The sequence below is a fragment of the Melospiza melodia genome, unplaced genomic scaffold, assembly GCF_035770615.1.
Source record: "Melospiza melodia melodia isolate bMelMel2 unplaced genomic scaffold, bMelMel2.pri scaffold_231, whole genome shotgun sequence".
Taxonomy (NCBI): Eukaryota; Metazoa; Chordata; class Aves; order Passeriformes; family Passerellidae; genus Melospiza; species Melospiza melodia.
Window position 1 is genome coordinate 27501 of NW_026948559.1, and position 17238 is coordinate 44738.

A 17238-nucleotide genomic window follows, 5' to 3' on the forward strand; every position below is an offset into this window, starting at 1 on the left:
CCATCCATCATCCATCCATCATCCATCCATCCATCATCCATCATCCATCCATCCATCATCCATCCATCCATCCATCATCCATCATCCATCATCCATCCATCATCCATCATCCATCCATCATCCGTCCATCCATCCATCCATCATCCATCCATCCATCCATCCATCCATCCATCATCCATCATCCATCCATCATCCATCATCCATCCATCATCCATCATCCATCCATCATCCGTCCATCCATCCATCATCCATCCATCCATCCATCCATCCATCCATCCATCCATCCATCATCCATCATCCATCCATCCATCCATCCATCCATCATCCATCATCCATCCATCCATCCATCATCCATCCATCATCCGTCCATCCATCCATCCATCCATCATCCATCCATCCATCATCCATCATCCATCCATCCATCCATCCATCATCCATCCATCCATCCATCATCCATCATCCATCCATCATCCATCCATCCATCCATCCATCCATCCATCCATCCATCCATCCATCCATCATCCATCCATCATCCATCCATCATCCATCCATCATCCATCCATTCATCCATCCATCCATCCATCCATCCATCCATCATCCATCATCCATCCATCCATCCATCCATCATCCATCCATCATCCATCCATCATCCATCATCCATCCATCCATCCATCCATCCATCCATCATCAATCCATCCATCATCCATCCATCCATCCATCCATCATCCATCCATCATCCATCCATCATCCATCCATCATCCATCCATCATCCATCATCCATCCATCCATCATCAATCCATCCATCATCCATCCATCCATCCATCATCCATCCATCATCCATCATCCATCCATCATCCATCCATCCATCATCCATCCATCATCCATCCATCCATCATCCATCCATCATCCATCATCCATCCATCCATCCATCCATCATCCATCCATCATCCATCCATCCATCATCCATCCATCATCCATCCATCCATCATCCATCCATCATCCATCCATCCATCATCCATCCATCCATCCATCATCCATCCATCATCCATCCATCATCCATCATCCATCCATCCATCCATCCATCATCCATCCATCATCCATCCATCCATCCATCATCCATCCATCATCCATCCATCATCCATCCATCATCCATCATCCATCCATCATCCATCCATCATCCATCCATCATCCATCATCCATCCATCATCCATCCATCCATCCATCCATCCATCCATCCATCCATCCATCATCCATCCATCATCCATCCATCATCCATCATCCATCCATCATCCATCCATCCATCCATCATCCATCCATCCATCCATCCATCCATCCATCCATCCATCCATCATCCATCCATCCATCCATCCATCCATCCATCCATCATCCATCCATCCATCCATCCATCCATCCATCATCCATCCATCCATCATCCATCCATCCATCATCCATCCATCCACCCATCATCCATCCATCATCCATCCATCCATCCATCCATCCATCCATCCATCCATCCATCCATCATCCATCCATCCATCCATCCATCCATCATCCATCCATCCATCCATCCATCCATCCATCATCCATCCATCATCCATCCATCATCCATCCATCATCCATCCATCCATCCATCCATCCATCCATCCATCCATCCATCCATCCATCCATCATCCATCATCCATCCATCCATCCATCATCCATCCATCCATCCATCATCCATCCATCCATCATCCATCCATCCATCCATCCATCATCCATCCATCCATCCATCCATCCATCCATCCATCCATCCATCATCCATCCATCCATCCATCCATCCATCCATCCATCCATCATCCATCCATCCATCCATCATCCATCCATCCATCCATCCATCCATCCATCCATCATCCATCCATCCATCCATCCATCCATCATCCATCCATCCATCCATCCATCATCCATCCATCATCCATCCATCATCCATCCATCCATCATCCATCCATCCATCCATCCATCCCTGTCTGTCTGTCTGTCCATCCATCCCCCTCCCACCCCTCCATCCCTCCCCCCCCATCCCCGCGTGTCCGTCCGTCCGTCCGTCCCTCACCGCTGCCGTAGGGGTCGTTTTTGTGCTGCCGCGGTGACGGGTGGTGCTGGATGACCTGCTGCGCCTTGCCCGTCTGCTGCTGCGCCGTCTGCTGCGCCGCCTGCTGCGCCGTCTGCTGCTGCTGCTGCACCTGCTGGGGCTGCGGCTGCTGCTGCGGCGGCGCCGGCGGCTGCGCCAGGTGCGCGGGGAAGGGCAGGGGCGGCTGCAGGTGCAGCGGGCGCGGCGGCGGCTGCAGCGGCTGCACCGCGGGATGCGCCGCGGGCGGCGGCGGCGGCTGCAGCTGCGCGGGGGGAGGCTGCGGCTGCGGCTGCGGCGCCGCCTGCGACTGGACCTTCACTGAAGGGAGAAGCGGAGTCTGCGGCTGCACCTTCTGCAGCTGCTGCAGGTACAGCTGCATCTGGCTGGCGCTCAGGGGGAGGCCGTGGTGCGGCGGCGGCGGCGGCACCGGCGGCGGCGGCACCGGCGGGGGCGGCACCGGCGGCGGCGGCGGCTCCTCGTCCTCCAGCAGCACCTGCGGCGGCTGCGGCAGCGGCGGCGCCGGCAGCAGCGGTTGCGGCGGGGGCTGCGGCGGCGGCGGCAGCGCCGGGGACACGGCCGGCGGCCGGGGCGGCTTCGGGGGCAGCGCGGCCGCGCGGTTGCTGGGCCTCGAGGGCTGCTGAGGCAGAGCGTTGTGCAAAGCTGCGGAGGAAGGACGGGCGGCAGGTCAGGAGAACCTCCATGGCATGGTCCATCAACCCCAAACCCCACCCAGTGTTGGTCTTCCAACCCCAAACCCCACCCAGTGTTCTCCTTTCCTTCTGGGATGTCCCAGGAAGGACGAGCAGCAGGTCAGGAGAACCTCCATGGGATGGTCCATCAACCCCAAGCCCCACCCTACGTTCTCCTTTCCTTCTGAGATGTCCCAGGAAGGACGGGCGGCAGGTCAGGAGAACCTCCATGGGATGGTCCATCAACCCCAAACCCCACCCACCCAATGTTCTCCTTTCCTTCTGGGATGTCCCAGGAAGGACATGGTGGTGAGGTCAGGAGAACTTGCAGGGCGTGGTGCATCAACCCCAAACCCCACCCAATGTTCTCCTTTCCTTCTGGGATGCCCCAGGAAGGACATGGTGGTGAGGTCAGGAGAACCTCCATGGCGTGGTCCATCAACCCCAAACCCCACCCAGTGTTGGTCTTCTGGGATGTCCCAGGAAGGACGGGCAGCAGGTCAGGAGAACTTGCAGGGCGTGGTCCATCAACCCCAAACCCCACCCAGTGTTGGTCTTGTGGGATGTCCCAGGAAGGACACGGTGGTGAGGTCAGGAGAACTTGCAGGGCGTGGTCCATCAACCCCAAACCCCACCCAGTGTTGGTCTTCTGGGATGTCCCAGGAAGGACGGGCAGCAGGTCAGGAGAACCTCCATGGCGTGGTCCATCAACCCCAAACCCCACCCTATGTTCTCCTTTCCTTCTGGGATGTCCCAGGAAGGACACGGTGGTGAGGTCAGGAGAACTTCCACGGGATGGTGCATCAACCCCAAACCCCACCCAGTGTTGTCCTTTCCTTCTGGGATGTCCCAGGAAGGACACGGTGGTGAGGTCAGAAGAACTTCCATGGCATGGTCCATGACCTTCCAGTCCCATCCCATCATCTTGCAGAAGGAACCAAGCCCACCCACCACCATCCTCTAGCTCTGAGATGTTGGGACAGCCCAACGAGACCACAGCAGACACCACGGCCCACAACGCTGCCTTTGCCCACCCACCACCATCCCCTTCCTTTTGGAACATCCCAACAAGACCATGGTGGACACCAAGACCCAAGAACCTCCCTTTCCACACCCAGCACCATCCTCCTCCTCTGGGGCCATCCCAACACGATGATTGTGGACATCCAGACAGAAGAACCTCCCTTCCCCCATCTACCACAATCCTCACTCTTTTCCTCCTGGGCCCTCCCAACAAGATGATGGTGGACACCAAGAGTGAAGAACCTCCCTTTCCCCATCCACCACCATCCTCATCCTCCTCTGGGGCCATCCCAACAAGATGATGGTGGACACCAAGACCCAAGAACCTCCCTTCTCTGCATCCACCGCCATCCTGATCCTCTGGGGCCATCCCACCAAGATGATGGTGGACACCAAGAGTGAAGAACCTCCCTTTCCCCATCCACCACCATCCTCATCCTCCTCTGGGGCCATCCCAACAAGATGATGGTGGACACCAAGAGTGAAGAACCTCCCTTCTCCACCCATCACCATCCTCATCCTCCTCTGGGGCCATCCCAACAAGATGATGGTGGACACCAAGACCCAAGAACCTCCCTTTTCTGCATCCACTGCCATCCCGACCCTCTGGGGCCATCCCAACAAGATGATGGTGGACACCAAGAGAGAAGAACCTCCCTTTCCCCACCCACCACCGTGTTCTTCCGCTTGGGCCATCCCAACAAGACCGTGGTGGACACCAAGACCCAAGAACCTCCCTTTTCTGCATCCACCGCCATCCCGACCCTCTGGGGCCATCCCAACAAAACCATGGTGGACACCCAGAGGGAAGAACCTCCCATTTCCCCATGTACCACAATCTTCACCTTTTTCCTCTTGGGTCCTCCCAACAAGATGATGGTGGACACCAAGAGTGAAGAACCTCCCTTCTCCACCCATCACCATCCTCATCCTCCTCTGGGGCCATCCCAACAAGATGATGGTGGACACCAAGACCCAAGAACCTCCCTTCTCTGCATCCACCGCCATCCTGATTCTCTGGGGCCATCCCAACAAGATGATGGTGGACACCAAGACTGAAGAACCTTCCTTTCCCCATCCACCGCCATCCTCATCCTCCTCTGGGGCCATCCCAACAAGACCATGATGGACACCGAGACCTTTTCTGCATCCACCGCCATCCCGACCCTCTGGGGCCCTCCCAACAAGATGATGGTGGACACCAAGACTGAAGAACCTCCGTTACCCACCCACCGCCATCCTGATCCTCTGGGGCCATCCCACCAAGATGATGGTGGACACCAAGAGTGAAGAACCTCATTTCCCCACCACCATCCTCATCCTCCTCTGGGGCCATCCCACCAAGATGATGGTGGACACCAAGAGTGAAGAACCTCCCTTTCCCCACCACCCTCCTCCTCCTGCTCTGGGTCCCTCCTGCCCGGCGCCTCACCTGGAGGAGACACCACGTGCTGGTTGAGGTGGGGCGGCGTGCCGTGCTCGGGCGGCGCCGGGGGCAGGTGCGGCGGCGGGGGCAGCTCGGGCTGGGGCAGGTGCAGCATGGGTTGCCCGAAGTGGGCCATGGTGTCGAACATGGCGCCGGGCAGGGGGTGCTCCAGGACGGGCACCTGCGCGGCCACGAACGGCGGCGGCGGCGGCGGCGACGCCTTCAGGGGCGCGGCGGGCGGCGGGACGGGCGGCTGCGGCTGCGGCTGCTGCAGCGCCGGCGGGACGGGCGGCGGCGGCGGCGCCGGGGGCGGCTGCGGCGGCGCCGCCGAGGGGTGGTGGTGGTGGTGGTGCTGCGGGAGGAGGGAGGCGTTAGGAGAAAAGCGGAGATGGGGTGGTGGGGTGGAGAAAAAGGGGGTGAGGTGGGTGGTGGGGCGTCGGAGTTGGCGGTCATCGAGATTTTGGTGGTCAAAGGGAGGTCTGGAGTCATCTGAAGGTGGTTTTGGACATCAGAACGGTCTTTTTGGTCGTGGAAAAGAACTCTTGGGTCATCTAAAGGTGGTTTTGGACACTAAATGGTCTTCTAGCTGTCAAAATGATCTCTTGGGTCATCTAAAGGTGGTTTTGGACACCAAAATGATCTCCTGGGTCATCTAAAGGTGGTTTTGGACATCAAAATGGTGTTTTGGTGGTCAAAGTGAGATCTTGGGTCATCTAAAGGTGGTTTTGGACATCAAAATGGTCTTTTCCGTCATGGAAAAGAACTCTTGGGTCATCTAAAGGTGGTTTTGGACACCAAAATGGTGTTTTGGTGGTCTAAGTGAGATCTTGCGTCATCTAAAGGTGGTTTTGGACATCAAAATGGTCTTTTCCGTCATGGAAAAGAACTCTTGGGTCATCTAAAGGTGGTTTTGGACATCAAAATGGTGTTTTGATGGTCAAAATGATCTCTTGGGTCATCTAAAGGTGGTTTTGGACACTAAAATGATGCTTTGGTGGTCAAAATGAGCTCTTGGGTCATCTACAGGTGGTTTTGGAAACCAAAGTGAGCTCTTGGGTCATCTAAAGGTGGTTTTGGACACCAAAATGTTCTTCTGTGCCATCAAAAAAGGCTTCTGGTCGTCAAAATGACCAATCCAATCCCAATCCAAGGATCCAACCCCGACCCAATCCATGGATCCAACCCCACCCCAAGTTGGTCCAACCCCAATCCATGGATCCCATCCCAGCCTAACCCAAATTAATGGATCCAACCTCAATCCGTGGATCCGATCCCAACTCAATCCATGGATCCAACCCCACCCCAATTAATGGATCCCATCTAAATCCACGGATCCAACCCCACCCCAATTAATTGATCCAACCCAATCCCATGGATCCAACCCCACCCCAATTAATTGATCCAACTCAATCCATGGATCCAACTCCACCCCAATTAATGGATCCCATCCAAATGCACGGATCCAACCCCACCCCAATTAATGGATCCCAACTCAATCCATGGATCCAACCCCAACCCCAATCCATGGATCCCATCCAAATCCATGGATCCAACCCCACCCAAGTGGATCCAACCCCAACCCATGGATCCAACCCCGACCCAATCCATGGATCCCATCCCAACCTAACCCAAATTAATGGATCCAACCTCAATCCATGGATCCAATCCCAACTCAATCCATGGATCCAACCCCACCCCAACTAATTGATCCAACCCAATCCCACGGATCCAACCCAACCCCAATCCATGGATCCCAACCCAACCCCATGGATCCCATCTAAATCCATGGATCCAACCCCACCCCAATTAATGGATCCCAACTCAATCCATGGATCCAACCCCACCTCAATTAATTGATCCAATCCAATCCCATGGATCCCATCTAAATCCATGGACCCAACCCCAACACAATAAATAGATCCAATCCCAATCCATGGATCCAATCCCAATCCACAAATCCTATTCCAATCCATGGATCCAGCCCCAGCCCAATTAATGATCCAATCCCAATCCATGGATCCCGATCCCAAAACATGGATCCCAACCCCAACGCGATCCAGGGATCTCATCCCAACCCATGGATCCAACCCCAATCCCAATCCAACCCCAACCCATGGATCTCATCCCAATCCATGGATCCAACCCCAATCCCAACCCATGGATCCAACCCCAACCCCAATCCATGGATCCCAATCCATGGATCTCATGCCAATCCATGGATCCAACCCCACTCCAACCCCAATCCCAACCCAACCCCAATCCATGGATCTCATCCCAATCCATGGATGCAATCCCAATCCCAATCCATGGATCCAATCCCAATCCAACCCCAATCCATGGATCTCATCCCAATCCATGGATCCAATCCCAATCCCAATCCCAATCCATGGATCCAATCCCAATCCAACCCCAATCCATGGATCTCATCCCAATCCATGGATCCAATCCCAATCCCAATCCATGGATCCAATCCCAATCCAACCCCAATCCATGGATCTCATCCCAATCCATGGATCCAACCCCACTCCAACCCCAATCCCAATCCATGGATCCAACCCCAACCCCAATCCATGGATCCAATCCCAATCCACAAATCCTATTCCAATCCATGGATCCAACCCCAACCCAATTAACGATCCAATCCCAAAACATGGATCCTGATCCCAAAACATGGATCCCAACCCCAACCCGATCCAGGGATCCCATCCAAATCCATGGACCCAGCCCCAATCCAACCCCAATCCATGGATCCAACCTCAATCCATGGATCCCAACCCAACCCCAATCCATGGATCTCATCCCAATCCATGGATCTCATCCCAATCCATGGATCCAACCCCAACCCCAATCCATGGATCCAACCCCAACCCCAATCCATGGATCCCAACCCCAATCCATGGATCCCATCCCAACCTACAAATCCTATTCCAATCCATGGATCCAACCCCAACCCAATTAATGGATCCCATCCAAATCCACGGATCCAACCCCAACCCATGGATCCAACCCCAATCCATGGATCCAATCCCAATCCAACCCCAACCCACGGATCCAGCCCCACGTATCCAATCCCAATCTCAATCCAATCCCAATCCATAGATCCGACCCCAACGCAATTATTGATCCAATCCCAATCCACGGATCCAATCCCACCAATCCAGTGCCAACCCGTGGCTCCAATCCCACGGATCCAATCCCAATCCCAATCCCGTTCCTACCTTTTTCTGCTCCCGCCCCGAGTGCCCCTTCTTCTTCAATTTTGGCGCCATCTCTGCCAAAAGAAGGGGAAAAGGAAAATAATTAATTTGGGAACGGCTCCTGACGAACCCGATCGGGAACGGGGCTGGAATTCCCCAGGGATTGTTTGGAATTCCCCAGGGATGGAGCTGGAATTCCCCAAGGGATTTCTGGAATCGGGGATTGGGGATTTTGCCGCCAAAAAAAAAGATGGAAAATTGTCGGAAGAAGATCCAACGGCCAAGAAAATCCGTGGATTCCAGAGGATCCGATATCCTGGGAATGTCGCTGCTCCACGGGGAGAACCTGGGCAAATCCCATCGTCGGATCCCAGCTGGAATTGCGAGGTCCAAAAGAAAATCACAAAGATTTGAACCCAAAGATGATCCCAAACTCCACTGTCAGCCGATGGATCCCAGCTGGAATCATGAGATCCAAAAGGGGATTCCAAGGATTTCAACCCAAGGATGATCCCAAATTCCATCGCCAGTTGATGGGTCCCATCGGAATTGCGAGGTCCAGAAGATTCCAAGGATGATCCCAAATTCCATCGCCAGCTGATGGATCCCAGCTGGAACTGTGAGGTCCAGAAGATTCCAAGGATTCCAACCCAAAGATGATCCCAAATTCCATCGCCAGTTGGAACTGTGAGGTCCAGAAGATTCCAAGGATTTCAACCCAAGGATGATCCCAAATTCCATCACCAGTGTTGGATCCCAGCTGGAACTGTGAGGTCCAGAAGATTCCCAGGATTTCAACCCAAGGATGATCCCAAATTCCGTCCCAAATTGATGGATCCCAGATGGAATCACAAGGTCCAGAAGGATCATCCTGGACTCTGGAGATCCCAACCCGAAGATGATCCCAACCTTCATCGCCAATTGTTGGTCCAAGTCAAAATCACAATGCCCAGAAGAAGATTCCAAGGATTTCAACCCAAAGATGATCCCAAATTCCATCACCAGTTGATGGATCCCAGTTGGAACTGTGAGGTCCAGAAGATTCCCAGGATTTCAACCCAAGGATGATCCCAAATTCCATCGCCAGTTGATGGATCCCAGATGGAACTGTGAGGTCCAGAAGATTGCCAGGATTTCAACCAAGGATGATCCCAAATTCCGTCACCAGTTGCTGGTCCCAGATGGAATCACAAGGTCCAGAAGGCTCATCTTGGATTCTGGAGATCCCAACCTGGAGATGATCCCAACCTTCATCGCCAACTGTTGGTCCAAGTCAAAATCACAATGCCCAGAAGAAGATTCCAAGGACTTCAACCCAAGGACGATCCCAAATTCCATCATCGATTTCGGGTCCCTGTTGGAATCGTGAGGTTCCATGGAGATCACCTGGAGATCCCAACCCAAGGACGATCCCAAACTCCATCACCGGTTCTTGTCTCCAAGTCGGAATCGCGTTCCCAGCAGGATCATCCTGGACTCTGGAGATCCCAAAGATGATCCCAATGAGAACTTTCTAGTCCAGAAAGATCATCCTGGAATTTCGAGATCCCAACCCAAGGATGATCCCAAACTCCCTCACTGATTTTGGGTCCAAATTGGAATTTTCTGGTCCAGAAGAAGATTCCAAGGACTTCAACCCAAGGATGATCCCAAACTCCACGACCAATTTAGGGTCCCATTTCCATGGAGATCACCCGAAGATCCTGGAGATCCCAACCCAAGGATGATCCTGAACTCCATCACCGATTCTGGGTCCCCATAGAAATTGTGAGGTTCCACGGATGGAGATCCTGGAGATCCCAACCCAAGGCTGATCCCAAACTCCATCACCGATTCTGGGTCCAAATTGGAATTTTCTGGTCCGGAAGGAGATAACAAGGACTTCAACCCAAGGCTGATCCCAAATTTCCTCCCTGGCTGTCGGGTCCGAGTCGGAACCGCGTTCCCAGAAGGATCCTCTGGATTTTGGAGATCCCAACCCAAGGATGATCCTGAACTCCATCACCGATTTTGGGTCCCAGTTGGAATTGTGAGGTTCCACGGAGATCCTGGAGATCCCAACCCAAGGATGATCCCAAACTCCACCACCAATTTTGGGTCCCCATAGAAATCGTGAGGTTCCATGGACGGAGATCCTGGAGATCCCAACCCAAGGACGATCCCAAAGTCCATCACCGATTTTGGGTCCAAATTGGAATTTTCTGGTCCAAAGGAGATTCCAGAGATCCCAACCCAAGGATGATCCCAAATTTCACCACTGATTTTGGGTCCCAGCTGGAATTTTCTGGTCCACAAGAAGACTCCAAGGACTTCAACCCAAGGCTGATCCCAAATTTCCTCCCCGGCTGTCGGATCCGAGTCGGAACCGCGTTCCCAGAAGGATCCTCCCGGATTTTGGAGATCCCAACCCAAGGATGATTCCAAACTCCACCACCACTGATTTTGGGTCCAAATTGGAATTTCCTGGTCCAAAGGAGATTCCAGAGATCCCAACCCAAGGCTGATCCCAAATTTCCTCCCCGGCTGTCGGGTCCGAGTCGGAACCACGTTCCCAGAAGGATCCTCCCGGATTTTGGAGATCCCAACCCAACCCATGGATGAACCTTCAACCCCGAATCCACAGGGATTGATGGAGAAGTCACTTCCAGGTGATTTTGGGGCAAAAATGTCAAATTTCTGGGATTTTCCCTAAATTTCCCCCAAAATCCTGATTCTATTCCCACCCACACAGCGAAACGCCGACGGACGGATCCAAATTCCCAAATCCTGGGGTGAAATTCCATGAAAAATGTGAAATTTTGGAGTTCTTTCATCGCTTTTATTATTCCCAAACATCCAATGGATCCAATTTCCCAAGTTTTTGAGGGAATGAGGAATTGGTGCTTCCAAGGCTGAGAAATCGTGGGAAAAGGAACATAAAAATCAACAGGTCTGGGGAAAATATTTGGGGCAGATCAAAATTTTCTGGGCAAAAAAAAATCTGGATTTGGTGGTTTGAAGTGAAATTTATCCCCAAAAATGCCTTTTCCAGGTTTTTCGGCTTCCAACCACCAATTCTTTGGGAAAAATTAAAGTTCTGGATTTGGGATGAGCCAAATTTTGGTGGATTTGATAGAAAATCAGGCAAAAATCAGGAAAAATCCCCCCAAAAAATAAGATTGAAAGGATCAATCCAAGGAAGAATTCAGCACCAATTCCTTGGATTTTCTCATAATTCAGGTTTAAAAACTCCAACAAAACCTTTTAACCTCATCCAAAAATCCCCAAATTGATGGGAAATTCCTTAAAATGGTTCTAAAAAAATCATGAAAATGTTCAAAGATTCCTAATTCTGGATTTATCCTGGTAAAATTCTGGAAAATCACCACCAAATTCTGGTTTTATGGCATTATTTTATTTTATTTTATTTTATTTGGGGTTTTTGCTCTTTTTTTGGAAGATTTTTGGGGATTTTTTTCTCTTTTTTGGTTTTTTTTTTGTTTTGTTTTTCTGCTCCTTCTCCACACTTGACTCCCTCTGGAATTGAATCCCAAATATTTCCGTGAATTTTCCAACACTGGAGCCACCAAACCCTTCCCAGTTCCTGCAGTTAAGCCTGGCTCAACCTCAGATTTTGGGATGGGATAAAAACCAGAAAAAATTGGGATAAGAACAAGGAAAAATCTGGGATAAAAACCAGAAAAAATTGGGATAACAATCAGGAAAATTTGGAATAAAACCCAAGAAAAATCAGGATAACAACCAGGAAAATCCAGGAATATAAACAGGAAAATTTGGGATAAAAACCAGGAAAAATCAGGATAACAACCAGGAAAATCTAGGAATATAAACAGGAAAATTTGGGATAAAAACCAGGAAAAATCAGGATAACAACCAGGAAAATCTAGGAATATAACCAGGAAAATTTGGGATAAAAACCAGGAAAAATCAGGATTTTATCCCAAGGGAGGCGCAGGGAGCGACGCCCGGGACCTGGAATTCCAAATTCCCTCAAAATCCGAATTTTCCTCCCGATCCCAGATCCCAAATCCGCCCAGGGCCGTAAAATAAAAAGGGATTTATCCCTAAAATCCCATTTGCCCCAAGTTTTTAATCTATAAAATCCCATTCCCTCCATTTTTTAACCCGAAAATTTTCCCAATTTTTAAATTTTTTAAAATTCTGCTCCCTCCATTTTTTCTTCATAGAATTTCATTTTTCCCATAAAATCCCTTTCCCTCCGTATTTTTTCCATAAAATCCCTTTCCCTCCATATTTTTTCCCATAAAATCGCTTTCTCTCCATATTTTTCCCCATTTTCCCACCAAATCCCTTTCCTTCCATCTTGTTTTCCCACAAAATCCCATTTTTCTCCATAAAATCCCATTTCTTTCATTATTTTCTCCATAAAATCCCATTTTGTCCATTCTTTCCTCCATAAAATCCCATTTTGTCCATTCTTACCTTTATAAAATCACTTTTTCCATAAAATGCCATTTCCTCCATTCTTATCTCTATAAAATCCCCTTCCCTCCACCTTTTTCTCCATAAAATCCAATTTTTTCAATAAAATCCCATTCCCTCCATTTTTTCTCCCTAAAATTCCATCAACTCCATTTTTCCTCCATAAAATACCATTTTTTTCTCCATAAAATCCCATTTTCTCCCACAGCATCCCTTTCTTTCACCATAAAATCCCATTTCTTTCCCAATAAAATCCCATTTTTCCCCACAAAATCCCATTTTCCCCACAAAATCCCTTTTTTTAACCATAAAACCCCATTTTTCCCACAAAATCCCTTTTATTAACCACAAAACCCCATTTTCTCCCCACAAAATCCCTTTTTTTAACCATAAAACCCCATTTTCTCCCCACAAAATCCCTTTTTTTAACCACAAAATCCCATTTTCCCCCCACAAAATCCCTTTTTTTAACCATAAGATCCCCTTTTCCCCCCACAAAATCCCTTTTTAACCATTAAACCCCATTTTCCCCACAAAATCCCATTTTCCCCCACAAAATCCCATTTTCCCCCACAAAATCCCTTTTTTAACCATAAAATCCCATTTTCCCCCCACAAAATCCCTTTTTTTAACCACAAAACCCCATTTTCTCTCCACAAAATCCCCTTTTATAACCATAAAATCCCATTTTCCCCCCAGAAAATCCCTTTTATTAACCACAAAATCCCATTTTCTCCCCACAAAATCCCGTTTTCCCACACAAAATCCCTTTTTTTAACCATAAAATCCCATTTTCTCCTCACAAAATCCCCTTTTTTCTTACCACAAAATCCCATTTTCTCCCCACAAAATCCCATTTTTCCACACAAAATCCCTTTTTTTAACCACAAAACCCCATTTTCTCCCCACAAAATCCCTTTTTTTAACCATAAAATCCCATTTTCTCCCCACAAAATCCCTTTTTTAACCACAAAACCCCATTTTCCCCCAGAAAATCCCTTTTATTAACCACAAAACCCCATTTTCTCCCCACAAAATCCCGTTTTCCCCATAAAATCCCTTTTTAACCATAAAATCCAATTTTCTCCCCACAAAATCCAGTTTTTTAACAATAAAATCCCATTTTTCCCACAAAATCCGTTTTTTTAACCATAAAACCCCATTTTTCCCACAAAATCCCTTTTTTTTAACCATAAAACCCCATTTTCTCCCCACAAAATCCCTTTTTTTAACCACAAAACCCCATTTTCTCCCCACAAAATCCCTTTTTTAACCACAAAACCCCATTTTCTCCCCACAAAATCCCTTTTTTAACCACAAAACCCCATTTTCTCTCCACAAAATCCCTTTTTTTAACCACAAAACCCCATTTTCTCCCCACAAAATCCCTTTTTTTAACCACAAAACCCCATTTTCTCCCCACAAAATCCCTTTTTTAACCACAAAACCCCATTTTCTCCCCACAAAATCCCGTTTTTTTCCCAAACCCCCTCCCCCTCCATCTCCACCCCAACCACCCCAACCCCCACGGCGCTCGCTCCGCAATGATAAAAAATCCACAAAAACTCCAACTCCGTCGTGGGCGGGGTCGGGGCGGGGCCGAGGCTGCCCCAAAGACGAGCGGACGGCGAAGGCGGCGATGAAATCGAGATTTTATTTCTGCCACAAGGCCGGGACGGACGGAGGGAGGAGGAGGAGGAGGAGGAGGGAGGCGCTAACCTGAGTCCGACTCGTCGCTGTCCGAGGAGCTCGACTCGCTGCTCGACTCCGACTCGGACGAGGAGAAGCCCTTGAGCTTGGAGGAGCCGGCCAGGACGTCGAGCTTCTCTGCCGGGAGCAACGGGACAGCGTCAGCGCGGGGCGGAAACGGGCACCAGGGGGCTCAACGCAACTGGGACGGGTCAAAGTCAACTGGGGAGTCCCAAGTGGGGCAGCCTGAGCTCAACTGGCTGGTTCTGAATGGAACCGGTTCGTTCTAAACCCAACTGGGTCATCCCAAACTCAACCGGTTGGTTCTAAACCCAACTGGGTCATCCCAAACTCAACCGGTTGGTTCTAAACTCAACTGGGTCATCCCAAACTCAACCGGTTGGTTCTAAACTCAATTGGTTGGTTCTAAACCCAACTGGCTCATCCTGAACTCAACCGGTTGGTTCTAAACTCAACCGGTTGGTTCTAAACCCAGCTGGGTCATTCGGAACTCAACTCGTGGGTTCTAAACTCAACCAGTTCATTGTAAACCCAACTGGTTCATTCTAAACCCAACTAGCTCATCCCAAACTCAACCAGTTGGTTCTAAACTCAACTGATTGGTTGTAAATCCAACTGGGTCATCCTGAACTCAACCAGTTGGTTCTAAACTCAACCAGTTCATTGTAAACCCAACTGGTTGTTTCTAAACCCAACTGGTTGGTTCTGAACTCAACTGCTTGGTTCTACACCCAACTGGTTGGTTCTAAACTCAACCGGTTCAGTCTAAACGAAACCAGGTGGTTCTCAACCCAACTGGGTCATCCCAAGCTCAACTGGTGGGTTCTAAACTCAACTGGGGCATCCTAAACCCAACTGGAGCAGCCTGAACTCAACTGAGGCAGCCTCAACTCAACTGAGTCATCCTAAACTCAGCTGGGTCATCCCAAGCTCAACTGGGTGGTTCTACACTCAGCTGGGTCATGCTAAACCCAACCAGTTGGTTCTAAACTTCATTGGTTGGTTCTACACTCAAGTGGGTGACCTCAAACTGAACTGGGCCATCCTGAACTCAACTGGTGGGTTCTAAACTCAACTGGGGCATCCTAAACCCAACTGGAGCAGCCTGAACTCAACTGGGGCATCCTAAACCCAACTGGGGCATCCTAAACCCAACTGGAGCAGCCTGAACTCAACTGGGGCATCCTAAATTCAGCTGAGTCATCCTGAACTCACCTGGTGGGTTCTGACCTCAACTGGGTCATCATAAACTCAACTGGTTGGTCCTGAACCCAACTGGGTCATCCTGAACCCAAGTTCTAAACCCAACTTGGGCAGCCTGAACTCAACTGGGTCATCCTGAACCCAACTGGTTGGTTCTAAACCCAACTGGGTCATCCCAAACCCACCTGGATCATCCCAAACCCACCCGGGTCATCCTAAATTCATCTGGGTCATCCCAAACCCACCCGGGTCATCCCAAACCCAACTGGATCATCCCACCTAGTTAATCCCAAACCCAACTGGTTAATCCCAACTAGTTAATCCCAAACCCACCCGGGTCACCCCAAACCCACCTGGATCATCCCAAACCCACCTGGATCATCCTAAACCCACCCGGGTCATCCCAAACCCACCTGGATCATCCCAAACCCACCCGGGTCATCCTGAACCCACCCGGGTCATCCCAAACCCACCCGGGTCATCCTAAATTCATCTGGGTCATCCCAAACCCACCCGGGTCATCCCAAACCCAACTGGATCATCCCAACTAGTTAATCCCAAACCCAACTGGTTAATCCCAACTAGTTAATCCCAAACCCACCCGGGTCACCCCAAACCCACCTGGATCATCCCAAACCCACCTGGATCATCCCAAACCCACCCAGGTCATCCTAAATTCACCTGGGTCACCCCAAACCCACCTGGGTCACCCCAAACCCACCTGGGTCACCCCAAACCCACCCGGGTCATCCCAAGCCCACCCGGGTCATCCCAAACCCACCTGGGTCATCCCAAACCGAAGCAGCTCAGCTCAAACTTCACTGGTTGGTTCTACACCCAACCGGTCAGTCCCAAACTCAACTGGCTGATCCTAAACCCACCTGGTTCATCCCAACTGGTTAATCCCAAACCCAACTGGTTAATCCCAACTGGTTAATCCCAAACCCACCTGGTTCATCCCAACTGGTTCATCCCAAACCCAACTGGTTCATCCCAACTGGTTAATCCCAAACCCAACTGGTTCATCCCAAACCCAACTGGTTCATCCCAAACCCAACTGGTTCATCCCAACTGGTTAATCCCAAACCCAACTGGTTCATCCCAAACCCAACTGGTTAATCCCAAACCCAACTGGTTCATCCCAACTGGTTCATCCCAAACCCAACTGGTTAATCCCAAACCCAACTGGTTCATCCCAAACCCAACTGGTTAATCCCAAACCCAACTGGTTCATCCCAACTGGTTCATCCCAAACCCAACTGCTTTGCTGCAAACGTGCATCCCATGATTTAAAATATTGAAACTTAAAAACAAAATCTTTAATTATTACAACTGAAGTGAGACCAACGGTGGCCGCCATTTTGAATCCCACCCGCCGCCATTTTGAATCTCACAGCTGCCATTTTGAATCCCACTCGCCTCCATTTTGAATCCCACTGC

The 17238-nt window shown here is 50.2% G+C and overlaps 1 protein-coding gene across 1 annotated transcript in view; it reads right to left on the bottom strand.

Moving 5' to 3' along the window:
- LOC134433662 (bromodomain-containing protein 4-like) overlaps positions 1-17238 on the bottom strand; it is a 75571-nt gene that overhangs the window by 25524 nt on the left and 32809 nt on the right. Inside the window, 4 exon segments of the mRNA XM_063182430.1 lie at positions 2090-2767; positions 5252-5597; positions 8464-8516; positions 14605-14712. Coding sequence (XP_063038500.1) covers positions 2090-2767; positions 5252-5597; positions 8464-8516; positions 14605-14712 — 1185 coding nt within the window.